The 14,137-nt window shown below is 38.6% G+C and overlaps 1 protein-coding gene across 9 annotated transcripts in view; it reads right to left on the bottom strand.

Annotated features, from left to right (window-relative positions):
- Window positions 1-14,137, bottom strand: part of NRXN3 (neurexin 3) — a 1,570,788-nt gene that overhangs the window by 819,972 nt on the left and 736,679 nt on the right. For all 9 annotated transcript variants that reach the window (XM_042990246.1, XM_042990247.1, XM_042990244.1 and 6 more), the window contains one exon: window positions 5,664-5,783. In XM_042990246.1, coding sequence (XP_042846180.1) covers window positions 5,664-5,783 — 120 coding nt within the window. The remainder of the gene's footprint in view (window positions 1-5,663; window positions 5,784-14,137) is intronic.

The raw sequence follows: 14,137 nt of genomic DNA, 5'->3' as shown, positions 1-14,137 counted from the left end.
GGAGGAGGAAAAGGAGAAGGTAAATAAGGATAAGGAAAGGAGGAGGAGGATGTGAAGGGGAGGAGGAGGAGGATCGAAGGGGGAGGGGAAGAAGATCAGCTCTGATAATTAAGAAGTGATAATGGGATGATCCTTGGTGAAGACTGGGATTCCAAAAGAAACCCAAAGAGACAATTTTTAAAGTCAACAGGGAGCTTTTATAGAAATTATAGATAAACTGGCCTCCAGAACTGAGGTGTTAGGAAATTCTGCTCACTAGAAAATGAATTTCATAAAGCAAGAAAATTACATACACTGTTGACAGAGAGAAGAGAGGTTGAAGAAGGGTAAGAGAAAGGAAACTAACAATGGAATTTGAGAGCATAGCCCATGGACACAGACTGATTTAAGAAAACCTTAAATGGATGAGTCACAGAGGCTCAACTAGAAGTTGTAGGGGGCGGGGGTGCAACATGGAGCCAAATTAGAAGAGGAACTGCTAAAGAAGCTCACTTGGCTGTGGATGGAGGTTCCCAAAAAAGTAAGCTATTACTTCTAGAGAAAGCATTAAAGAGACTGCTTGAAGTTTGAGCCCTGTGCCAAACTAAGCAAATAAATAAATATAGATAGATAGATAGATAGATAGATAGATAGATTTTTTTTAAGATTTTAAAATTTATTTTTTGTTGGGGGGGGTGGTGAGAGTGCAAGCAGGATAGGGGCAGAGAGAGAGAGAGAGAGAGGGAGAGAGAGAATCCCAAGCAGGCTCCACGCTGCCAGCACAGAGCCTGATGCGGGGCTCAATCTCACGAACTGTGAGATCATGACCTGAGCTGAAATTGAAAATCAGATGCTCAACTGACTGGGGCACCCATGTACCCTATACAGGTTTTTTTAAATCTGTGTATCATCTAATCAATATTAATTGATTGGGAACCTTTTCATTCATCTCCTCTGAATGCTGTCTTGTAGACTAAAACACCTTTCTGTTCAAGGGGCAAATATATGCATACTTCACAGCAGCTGCTTTCAAATTTCACAGGAAAGAAGAGTGATTTTGGAGAAAGATAACCAAAAAAAACCCACAAGACTACTATACATTATTTATGTGTCAGGCACTGTGCTAGACACTTCAGAACCACCAACAAATGTCATTATCACAATAAATAGGTATTATCTTGCTTTAGAGAGGGGACACTTAGCTTAGGTTAAGCAATGGGATCAGAGTTCATACAGGTTGTAAATGGTAGAACCTCAAATTGAACCCAAGTGTGTCTAATTCCAAAACCCACGTCTCATCTTGTAACACTACACAGTGGAGAAAAAAACTTGACTTATTCCTTACATTATTGTGGGTGGAATTTAACTGGTGAAATTTCCACACTGAAGTTTCCACAATGGGTTCACACTCCTTCCCAGTGGCCAACCATCATCATGTCATTCCTTCTAATTTACACATATTCAGCACCTTCCTGAGAATAACTGTACTGCCTTGGCTCCTATTCACACATTCGCTTCCATATTTCACTGATGGCCAACAGCAGTTTACACACTAGCCCTCAGAGTGATAAAGTCTGTGGAGAACCTAAACCTATAGAAAATTTGTCCAGGGTCGAGCTGTAACTTCCCATGAGGCATATACTGGTCGAGCATGTAGACTCTGAAGCCACACTGCCTGGGTTATATAACTTTTATATGCCTCAGTTTCCCATCTGTGAAGTAGGTATGAAGTTTTCAGGATTAGATGTGTCACTTCAGAGAAAGTACTTAGAACGGTGCCTAGTGCTTAAGTTGATAGCTATTAATAATTATGCATAATTCATTTTTTCCTTTCTCTGAAATGTGTTAAGAATTTCCTAATTAGTTTGATTATTTGTTCCCTTTTACTAGAACACAATCTCTTTTTAAGTAGAAACCACTTCTCACCTCTTCTGTATGTCCTGCAGTGTTTAGCAGAGGGGACTGAGCACAGCAAGCATCCCTCACATCTGAGGAACGAGGTTGTATTTGAGACATTTGCTCTGGAGTCAGGGTTTGGATCATCGCCATCTCTACACATGAAGTTCCTAGCCACACTAAAAGCTTAGCAAAGAAATAATAGGAAAGACTGAGAGGAGGCAACTTGACCTCCCTTGGCTCCCAGACATGGGGAGAGAAGTCAAGAAAATGAAGGCTTGTGAAGTCTCAGTAAAGGATGCACATTTTGCCCACAATCCTCCAGCTCCATTGGTCACATACCCTTTCCTCCATGATAACAAATTTTTTCAAAAGTATATCCTTTAACAACAACAACAACAACAACAACAACAAGTTCTGGAACCAAATAAGCTTGGTAAATACTTCACATGTGATCATTGATGATTAGCAATGTATATTAGCATACTAAAGGATCCCAGCAAATCTTGCAATAAAGAAGTCCGCTTCATTTTGTTTAACCTAGTATTACCAAAATCCATCCTATCATGTAGTTTATTAATATAAGGAACAAACTGTCCTTGGAAAATGACTTTCTACAGCTAAGTGCCGGATGTGCTGTTTAGGGCGAGGGACAGAGAAATCAACATGAACCAGAGGAGTCAAAAGAGAGATGAATTTCTGTCCTAGCAAGAAGCTCTGGGTGGAGTGGGTGATTCACAAAGCATCAGATCCCAATTCTGAGGAGCATATAACCCTAGTGAAGTGTTCCCTTCATTTATTCTTGAAAATAGAAATCCAGCTCAGTCAGTCAGTCAGTCAATCAATCAATCTTTATTAACTGCCAACTGAACCTAACACTTTCCCAGGAACACACTGTATCACAATACATGAAAACCACCAGGCTAAGGAATATTTCTTTCCTTGCTTTTGATTTCTTATGAGTCTGACCTATTCTTTGCATCATTTCTACAAACTAGCTGAAAATTTGACACCCTAGGGGACCTTAAACAGCATGAAAGGGATTGCTAAATAAGCCAATAAGACACTACTTAATAACCTGAGGACTGTGTGGTATTTTAGTTTCATTGCCTGATTTTATGACTTCTGTGAGCTAAAATTAAAATTCCCAAACCCATTATCACTGTAAGAAGCAATCCAAGGTTGTAGCTCATAAGCAAAATAGCTCTTTTCTTCTCCAAGATTTCTTTATCCTTATGGCTGCTCTTTTCCATCAGCAGTAAAGAAGGGGATAAGGTTGAAAATGAAAGAGCTTCATTAATTTCAAATATCAAATTACTGGATGACTTGGGTCTTCAATGGTTTAGTCCTGCTTTTTAATTATTAGTGGTAAGAGAAAAAACACTTTATAATTACCTTTATTCTAAAGTTTCTATAAAAGAATAATGACCAAACGAGGTAATACACATTACTGTATCCTCAGTTCTGCAGTTCTTTATGACTACAGCTTTCAGGGCATGTTATTTCCTGTGGAAATAAAAGGGATTCACTGTCCAGAGAGATTGGGGTGAGGTCGCCATCTAGTGGCTGCCATTCAAAACACGCTGGGAATAGCATCGCTGGGCTACTGCGCTCAGCCCAGAGGAGCTAGCAAGGGATATGGGACTGTCACTGCTGCTTTGCAGAATCCTGTTTGAATTAACAGCTCACGAGGACTTCTTGAATAATTAATTCAGGATGGCTGTGGGTTCTAAACCATATATCCATTTTTACATCTCTTTGCTTACATTCATTACATAAAGCTAAGTTACCCTTCAGGCATATAGAATAGTAACCTTACCCCCCACACATACTAAGGTGTCTATGTACATACAATTGGGGGGTTTTGGATACTTATTATGGTTCTGTTTAGCTTCATTTTTGAGGGGAGAGAGGTGAGTGTTTTAGTCTACACTAAAATGTATTCCTCACATCACCCTAATCAATTCCATTGTATTTTTCCCATAGCATAATACAAATCATTTTTCTTATGATGGTTTGTGAAGTCCAGCAAGCAGCTTGATTTGGTGATATCACAAAAACATGAATTTGGAGCTTGAATTACACAGCTCCTTCTAAATTTCATGTCTTCTTGAATGTAAAAAGACAATAAGAACTCTTATTTTGCAAGGTAATGGGGAATTACAGAAGATTTAAGGAGCCGATATATGTAAGACAGCTATCTCAGTATCTAATGCCTACTGGGCACTGAATATATGCCTCCTACTCTTCCTCTGTTCATAGACTCTCCTTACATACCTACCTACCTACCTACCTACACACACACACACACACACACACACACACACACACACACACGCTTTACCTCCACACATGGCTCACTATAATTCCAGACTCCAGAAGTACTGAAACTCATGAATATAAAATTAAATTATAGGACCCCAAATTGTAGGACCTTTAAACAGGAGAGGTCCTTAGCAGTAATAGAATTTCAAGGTTAAAAATGAGGAAATGAGGAAAAAGAGAGTTATCATATCTGTCCCAACAGCAAAAAGTATTTTAGTTAAAATGACTGTATGAAACCCAGGGATCCTGACTCTATCTTGACTATCTTAATCACAGAAGAATCTAGAGATAATTTACACCACTGACTTCATTTGACAAGATTCAGAAACAGTAAGTGACTTTTCCAACATCTGGCAGAGAATTAAAGCCAGGGCCCAGATCTCCTGACATGAACAGTGTTCTATAATACCCCATGCTACCCCCCAAGTTTTCTTTTCATATCCTAGTGCACTGCTCTGGAATGTTAGAAAGTAGAGTTTTATTTGGATACAACACGGAGGATGCCCTCTCTCTTCCAACCTAGACCTCATTAAATTTTACCCATCAAATTATGGCTAACTAGCTACCTTAATTAGCCACTCCTGCTTTCCCCAGCCCAAAATGATAATTTTCTCTTCTGAATGACGACAACCCACCCATTTTGGAATCTCATTACATATTCTTTGTCTTATTTTCTATTACCTGGGTCCTATCTACTCTACTAATTGGTTCATTATTTGAGGAAACAGATAATCTCTTGTGCTTCCTTCTTTTTTTCTACATCCTTAGCACACTACTGATATGTAACAGGCTCTCAAGAAATACTTATTGCTTATGTGAAGCTTCAAATGTTCCTTTACTTATGTATACATTCATTCATTTATATTTGTCCTCCTAGAATGTAAATTCCAACCAAGTCAAGAACTTGCCTATTTCTTCACCTCCATATTCTCATTGCCTTCTAAAGTAGAACTCAAAACATGGTAGATACTCAATAAGAATTAAATAACATATGTATTTAGCTCCTTCTAAGTATCCCATAGTGATCTAAGTACATACTTTTACCTATAATGTTCTGAATTTCTGGTTTATTCATCTCCCTCTACTAGAAAGTCAGTTATTGAGAGAAGAAACTGGCACCTGGGAAGGTGATTGATAAGTGATTTTTGAATAAATGAATAATAAAGGATCTACAGAACTGTACATCTACTCTCCAGATACATATTCTATGCCTAAGGATATCTCATCAACATACAGTGACAGTAATGGGTAAATTCTATAATACAGATCAATGAAAAGGGATTATGCAAATATAGAGGAAGACCTCCTTAGCCTTACCTGAGCTTGTCAACAGAGAACATGTCACATGACTTCTGTTAAGCAAAATAAAACATTTTTTTTTAAAAAACCCTTTGCTCACTGAATGATCAAGAGTACTATGAGAGCAAAGACAGACAAATTTCACTACATATAGCTGTACTCACCCTCAGCCACATCATCATCCACAGTTAATTTAAGGCTTTTTCCTCTCCGCACCACCCGAACGGTGTGCCATTCATTGTCATTGAGCTTCTGCCCCGCATACAGGGTCTCAGGTCCTTTGCCTAAGGACGATGGTAAGTGTTAAAGTTAGAATCAATTCTGAAAGTAGTAATTATGGCATCAGAACTGCCAAAGCCACACTGGTGCACATGACCCAGTAGCATTCAAGGAATCATGCCCACCCATAGCCCATCTTAGTTTCACTGATCCAAGAGAATGTTCCACTATTGCCCCAAATGCAAAAGTCTCAATTCATATGGACATTGACAAAACAATGAAAGATGTAAGTGTCCTCCTCTGTCTACAGATATAAAGTTCTAAAATGCCAATGGTAAGCAAACATTTATAAGAAATGTAGTCAGCTGTCATTTTGTTTCTCAAAGTCTTAGATTTCAGATGAATTTCTTAAAGATATAGGAAACCCATCATGTATTTTTTTTTAGAACTATTTGGTCACTTAGGCATAATACACCAGTCTGGCTTTTGGAAAGTATTCATCAATTGGATGAGAAAAGAGTTCTGTAATATATATACTCTTAACTTGATTTTGCCATTAACCCACGGTCCTACCAGAATTCAGCAACCATAGAAATCACTACAGTAATCACCACATTAATAATGTTGAGGTCTAAACCCCATGACAAATAATGCTCCTGAAGGGAATGTGAAGTATTCCAGATTTATCTCATTGCTCATCATCCTCCAAAAAGATATAAAAATCTAAGAAATGAAATAATGTAAAATTCCAAAATAGAACCCTTCTAGGTCAAAAAAATATTCAGTAGAAAGTGCCACCAAATAAAGGAATAAACCAAGTTGTCTCTAAAGATCCATGATCAAGATGTTCAAGAGGATGTTCAAGTGCACTCTAAGGAGAATCCGGCTCAACAAGGAATTACAATATTTAGGGACAAAAGCTGTCAAGATGAACACTGAAGCATGAAAAGAATTTGGTTAGTAATGGCAGGGTGGTAGAAATGTCATGTTTTGCTCACCATTGAACTGAGATGTAAATTTAAAAGACAAAGAAGATTGCATAGAACCAGAGAATTTAGACCAAGTTCGATCTTTCTTTGTGGGTAGCTGAGCCCATGCAGAAAGATGCCATGTAAGTCTTCCTGGATTAGTCAATCACTATGTAGAAAGCCCTATCTTTGGAAATAGCTGGGGGGAAAAAAGACGCAATACGTAACTGGCCAATATGTCTTTATGGATATTATGCATTTGAAATATGTCAGAATACACTTGGATCCAACATATAGGAGGAGCACAGGCCTAGGTGCACAGTAGGTGCTTTAATGAGCACTTATTGAGCAACTGATGTCTACATAGGTATTTATTTCCTTGGAAACCATCAACTAAGGTCAATACATTTTTATCTAAGAAATTTTGAAAGCTTATTATATAGCTTTCACTTTCCCCCCTTTCTCTACTCCAAGACTGAGTTATTATATACTCTTTAGGGAAGGAAATTTAAAAAGTAGTATCACTTGGGTAAATATCTTTTAAACTAGGTACTTTTAAACTGTACCCTTTGAGTTATTAGTGTTGCTACTGAATGCTGGTTATATGAGTAATGATAGCAGTTGAAGTTTGGGGGGATTTTCTTCTTAAAAATAAAGATTTTCAAAGTGAAAAGGTCTCTTTTGATTACAATGTATACAATAAATAATTTGCATTAATTTTTTTTTTCAAAATGCACCTATACCCCAAGTACAATGCAAATTCACAAGAATTCTAAGGATTCAATGAACTGTAAAGTGGACCAAATGTATGTACCCAAAATTGGGTATGATGCCAGGAGATCAATGAATCTTGGGGGGGGGGGGAGGTTGGAATTCTATAATAAATCATTTTATGTTCAATCTTAGCTTTTCTTTGTGAGTATTCCTGTCTTAATATTATATAAAGCACATGCATTATAATGGGATTTTTCCTATATGTCACTTCATTAGGTAGCACTGTTTATTTCATTAAATTCAGATCTAAGATTGATGTAACAGTCACTTTTACAATAGCAAACTGTGCAGGCACTGAGAGAAAATGGGCTACATCATGTGGGTGCTTTGAAGCAAGAACAGATGTTCTCAGAAGAAACAAATCTGCCTTTGTTTTTTTGTGTGTGTGTCTTTATCCTCTTTATTCTACATGCAAATGCTTCAATAAGAAAGAAGAAAGTAAAGAAAGACGTAGAAAATACTGGCTATGGAGGCAGAACTGTTACAAAGGCAGACTATTTAAACATCTATAGGTGGCATCCGTTCTTTAAGCAATTCTTGCACATCACTTCATTTTTATGATTGGGAACAAAATAAGAGGGATAAATACTAACACAAACACAGTCACAGTTTAGCAAAATTGCCACATTAGTGTCATATTAGCCACAGAGATGTAAAACAAGCTTTGCAATTAGCCCAGTGTGTTTAAAATGCCGCTGACATTTTGCAGGTACTTTGAATTTTCTTTTGTCCTTGAAATACCCATTCTAGTCAAGTTCAAACAAAAATATTTAACTGTCCATTTGACTCTAAAACTTTAGGATGTGATGGTCTATAACCAAACATGTAAAAAAAAAAAAACAACCTAAAACCTCTCATGCTGTCTCTCACCCCAATAATTCTTGTTACTCGGACAGTAGGAAAAAAATCCATACCCATCTCATTAAAATGGCAGGGAAATGAGTATTATTCAATATTCATTTTCAAGCAATAAATATAGAAATCGTAGTGAGCTTCTGAAAAAAAAATCTCATCTTCCAAAAGTGGAGAGTCAATGGCATTTATCTTTAATCAAGTCAAAAGGTCAATGCATCCTACCAGAGAGAAAGTGATGTTTAAACTCAGCTGGAAATGTAGACAAATAGAGGGGAAGAGCAAATCCAATCTGTAGCCTAAGCATAAAACGGGCCTGGTAAGTGATAGAAGATGCAGACACAAGTCAAAAGTTGAAACATACAAACTGTTAGGTTTTCAAAGGAGGCTTTTGTCTAGGGAAGACTTCTCTGGAAGATTCAAGCACAAAGCCGGTGAAGAAGCATCAGGAAAACGGTGTATAAAGTTCTTCCCTTTACAAAAAGGATGGTCCAGATAAGGAGAATAAACTTTCTTTTTTAAATTGGATTTTTAAAAGGAACTGATGGGAATTTAGGTTTTTAAACATTAAAAAAAATACTCAAAGCCATTACTTTTCCTGCATTGTCCTTTTTCTTTTTTTGTAGCCAGGAGAAAGGTGATCTGTGATTAGACACATATTGGATGTGAGTATTAGATGCATGTTTCCTTCTTTTATAGTTTAAATAGTAAATATTGATCACAAAGGGAAAAATTTTTGATTCCCTTTAGGCTGCTTAGTTCATCCCTGTTTGCTCTAAATACAGAAAACTAATAATTTATCTGACACCTTATAGTTGAATTTCTCAAGTAATGACCCCTGTGACTGGAGTAAAGAAGCAAAATTACAGTTGAAGATTTCTGAGATACAGAGGTCTATAGAAGTGTTCAATTGTTTATTATCATAGGAAAAAGAGCCTTAATGAATCCTTGGGCAATACCACCCAAATTCTCACTCTTGACCTAGTCTCACTGCAAACTCACTTAGCATCATCTCTTTTAATTAAGACATGTTTCACCAAAGATGGTATAATTCTCTAATGGACGGGGATAGAGAATGAGGCATCACAGATGAAAAACACAAATAGAGAATTTTCTTAACCTAGCTACAGTAACCCTGTGGAAGACCTATTTCTTTAAGAAGCCAGAACTAATACTAAAATAAAAGTGAAAAATGAGGAGAAAAGCATTCTTTGAGAGACAAATCATTGCTGATTGCTTGGAGGAAGATGACTTAGATAGATATTAGTAGATTGTTCCCTCTGGGGAGGGGAACAGGGAAAGGGAGTGTGTGGGAAAAATCTGTATTTGGGTATTACTACAGGCACACACCTTCACAAGGTGGACTCTGGATTTTAACTGTTTTGAGCCTATTTAGTTGTTTTCTTTTTATTTCTTGTTGTTGCTTTTTAGTAGACTGTTCATATTACATGAATTTATTATTCCCCCCAGGAGCAACATAACCAGTACAACTACAAGACACCCCGATATACATTAGTTTGTCAATAAATTTCTAAAACCTGCCCAAACCAGGTGGTTTTGCTCATACACAGGGAGGAGAAATTCCTTCCATCTGCCACGAAGGACTATCTCCAAAAGTGGGTAGGTAAGAGTGGAAACTTACTTTGCTTGGGGTAAAGGGGCAGGGATGAAGAGGGCAATATCTGTACGATAATCACTTTGCATTACCTGATTATCTTTCTACTTGTCCAAGAAAGAGAAAGAAACAACAACTTGATTTCTCTTGGAACCATGTTTCACATGAGTCCAAACTGCTACAGTGCATAACAAAATACGAAATTCAGTCCTCAGAAAGGTGTAGCAAAAGGCACGTGATTATACATTTCAATGGTATGATAAACACTCGAAATGACTGACTGTGTTAGGTTTAAGAACACCAAATATATTTTAAAAGAGAAAACTTACCTTCATTTCCACCAGCACCCTAGGTTGGGCCAGCTGAGCTATGGCAAACAGTTTACTAAGCCTACAGCACCATATATTTTATCAGTCTTCCTCCCCGAAAAAGAGAGAGAGAGAGGTCAGGCAAGTAAAGGCAAAGGCAAGGAGGGGAGGGTGGCAGAGACATAGGAAGGAAGCATCTTATTTTCTGTCCAAAGCAATTTCAGGTTCTGGTTGTTTTCTTCCGGTTGACAACCCAACAGAGAATAAGAGGTGTTTTGTTTTTATAAACTCATTTTTTTCCCTGAAAGCATTCATTACCTTTGAAAGAAATTTTAGATCATTTACTTATAGAGGCAATTGGGTAAAAAACCTCAAACAGATTCCTCCATTCTCACTGGAGTCCTGGAGTCTCAGAAAGGGCTTCCAATAACGGATATGAACATGGGAGGCTTTCTGGAAAACCTTCTGTTAAGACGACTAACAGTGAGGTATGTGAGAAAGACAAGTGACCCACTTATTCACCCCGAGCACATGTACCCTCCTGGAGACCCTGTTTCTAGTTAAAATCCACTAGAAACACCACCAGTAATTACTGAACCTGAAAGTAAATGGACCATCGAGCCTGCCACATACAACATATTCAACTATGGGCTGACACCCCCTTTCCCTTGGCTCATCCTCTACTCTGCTAATAGAGTACTGTTGCTAACCTCTGATAGTGTATCACAGTGTACCAATTCATACATTCAACTAATGGTACCTGAGCATCAACATGGGATCAGGCACCAGTCCAGTGCCGAGGTTTCAGAGAAAATAAGACAGATAAGGTCTCTGCCTTTACACAGCTTACAGCCTAGTCTGAAGTGAGGGAGGATAAAGGACAATACCCAAACATACGGTAATCATCAGATGTGGTTGAGTTCTATGATGAAAATGAAACAGGAGGATATGACGAAAAGTAATTTGGGTGGAGAGTGGGAATAGAGGATGGGCTACTTTATAGCAAGTCTCAGAAAGGCCTCTCTGAGCTGACTTCTCCACTCTTGCCCTGAGTACCCGGTTGGATGGAGAGCTCTTAACTGAGGAGGTCAAAGCAAGCTTCTCTCCGGAGGTGCGTCTGAGGCAAATATCCGAGGCAATGGGAACAGCAAGAGCAGAACCAAGGACAACCTTGGCATATTAGAGGAACAACAACAACAAACCCCACGGTGGCTGGAGCTTGTGCCCAAAGGAGAGCGTGTGGTGGGAAAGAAGGTGAAGAAGTAAGCAGAGGCCAGATCACAAGAGGACACAAGGACATGGTACAGAGCATGAATTCTGTTCTACATGTATCTGGGAGTCACTGGGAGGTGAGGGGCAAAGGGATCCTATGATTTAAAAATCTTTCTGGTTGCTATGGGTGCACTGGACCCAAAAAGGCCAAGAGCAGAAACAAGGGATCTCAGGGAGGCTGTTAAAGGCAGGAAATGAAGGTGACTTGGACTAAGGAGGTAGGAGTAGAAATGGAGGTGGTGAAGTTTGGGGTGCATTTTGGAGGTGGAGTCAACAGGATTTGAGATCACTTTTGAAGGTGGACTGGGAGCGGGAGAGGAAAAGAGAGGAATCAGTCTGAGAACCTGGGTGGTAGACACACCCTCCGATGAGAAGGCAAAGATTCCAGAAAATGTAAGACATGACTGATCTTACTAGTCAAGACAGCTTGCTTCCGTTACTTGCACTTTTCCTACGAAGCATCAGTTATACTCAGCACCATCCCCTGGACATTTCCTACTGCTCAAAAGTGTGGCTCCAAGTTCACTGCCTGCATGATTTTCTTAGTATGGTATTAATCTGCACCTTGGGCCACCACTGCCTACTGATGACTCAGGGTTACAGGATTCCTGCTGTCTTTCTTTCCCTTCCTCCCTCCTTCCTTCCTTCCTTCCTTGCCTCTCTCCCCTTCTTTCTTTTTTCTTGCATAGTTTCAGTTATGTTCTCTGGCCCATGCCTAAGGACTGCAACAAGGAGTGTGCCTAACATTACAAAGCAAACCCTGGCAGCCTATTCAGTAGGATCTCTAAATTGTGATCACAGTGTAAAATGAACCCACTCATCTCGGCTCGGAGAATGGCATTTCAATTTTGAAATGCAGTGAATCCAGGGCTGATATCTCTCTAAAGGAACAAATGACTCCACAAAAGACGAAAAAGAATCCTGCCCCCAATTTACTGCCAAATCTCTACCTTAAGTCATAAATTTACAGCATTGCTTAGGAGAGGTGAGGTGAGCACAGTCTCAAGATTTCTTGTGATAATCTCTCCCCATGAAGCCACTTTTCAAGAGATTAGGGCAATTTGCTCAGGGATAGGCAGAAAGATGCTTTTGTAGGTATTGATTCTGTTCTTGTTTAAAAAAAAAAAACTTTCTAAACCATACTAGTATTTTCCCCACTGCTGTCATGATATAATTAATACAAATTAGGCTTCTTTTCATGATTTAAAACATTGTTGTACCTTAGGGCCTTTTCTATATGATCTTATTATTTAGCACTAAAGACACAGATTTTGAAAATGATGTGGACTGAGCGAAAGAAATCCGTACCAAGATATGCATTGCAGCCTATTCCCCTAATATCCTCCTAGTAAATGCCAATTTAAGCCTTTTCCTTGTGAATTGACCCTTTGTAATAAAAAGCAGAATAAAAAATGTCCGATTATGAATTGAAAGGCATAGTTACTTAATCCCAATAATTAATGTTTTGCTGTCAATAGAAATTAAGGAAGTCATAATACATCTTCCACTGCTCTTCTTCCATAGACTTTCGCCACTTATCTACCTCCACCCACCCCTTTCCAGCTAGAAATGTGCACCTTTCCAGGAACTCAGCTACACTTGTACCCTGTAAATCATCACTATGTCCCTGGTATTACATATAATATATGTATATATACATATACACATACATATGTGTGTGTGTGTGTGTGTGTGTGTGTGTGTGTGTGTGTGTGTGTGTGTTTTTCATTGCCTCCACTTCTGGGCCCTTTGAAGGAGAACATGCTACCTCTAAAATCTCCAACACCTCAGCAGAGTACCTTACACCAAGAAGATACTCAACATATTAGAGGGAAAAAAAGCTAGTGGAAGAATAAATATAATTGAATAGATTCCACATCAAACTAGTAAGCAGGATGAGAAAGGGAGAAGAAAGGGAAAAGAAGAGAGTTGTAGACTATATTTCAGCAATAGAATAAACCTGACCAAATTGAGAAGGTATTCAATACAATAATAATATATACAAGTGAATTAATAAAATTGGATGAAAAAATAAAGGACAGTAAAATTATTGAAGGTGCTGAAAGAAAAAGAAGGGGAGTAGAAGATGTTCGCACACTGCTTTGTGGCAGCTGAGTGAATTAGGTGCTAATTCCTAATTCATCTTGGAGCTAAAAGATACCAGGCAGCAGATACAAATAAAGACACTACTTTTCATTTTAAATATATTTTTCCCAGCCAGAAAAAAAACTACAGCTTTCTGAGAAACTGATATGAGAATGAAAGCAACACTGATAAAAAGATGCTAGTTGCTCTGCATTTACAATCTCATTTAGTTTCCCAGTATGAAGCTGATATGGTTTCCCCCAGCTTTGCAAGTAAAGAGGTAGCACAAAGGGCTACAACCTGCCAAGGTCACACAGCCATGGGACAGAGCCCCCAGTTGCCCTGCAAAGTCTCTCTGCTGTAGCTGCATTTGTTCTCACAGCTTCATCACATAAGTTATGCCCCTGGGCTGGCCCAGTCTAGAGATCTGAGGATGAACAAGGTGAGGCCAGGTAAAGGACATGCAAGAAGTGGCAGAACACAGTGAAATAGAAACAGAAAATCTAATCTTGGGGATGAATGAAAAGTGGGATCTGATTTCACTT

Source organism: Panthera tigris, chromosome B3 (genome assembly GCF_018350195.1).
Source record: "Panthera tigris isolate Pti1 chromosome B3, P.tigris_Pti1_mat1.1, whole genome shotgun sequence".
NCBI classification, from domain to species: Eukaryota; Metazoa; Chordata; class Mammalia; order Carnivora; family Felidae; genus Panthera; species Panthera tigris.
This window is presented reverse-complemented; position numbering and strand designations above follow the sequence as displayed.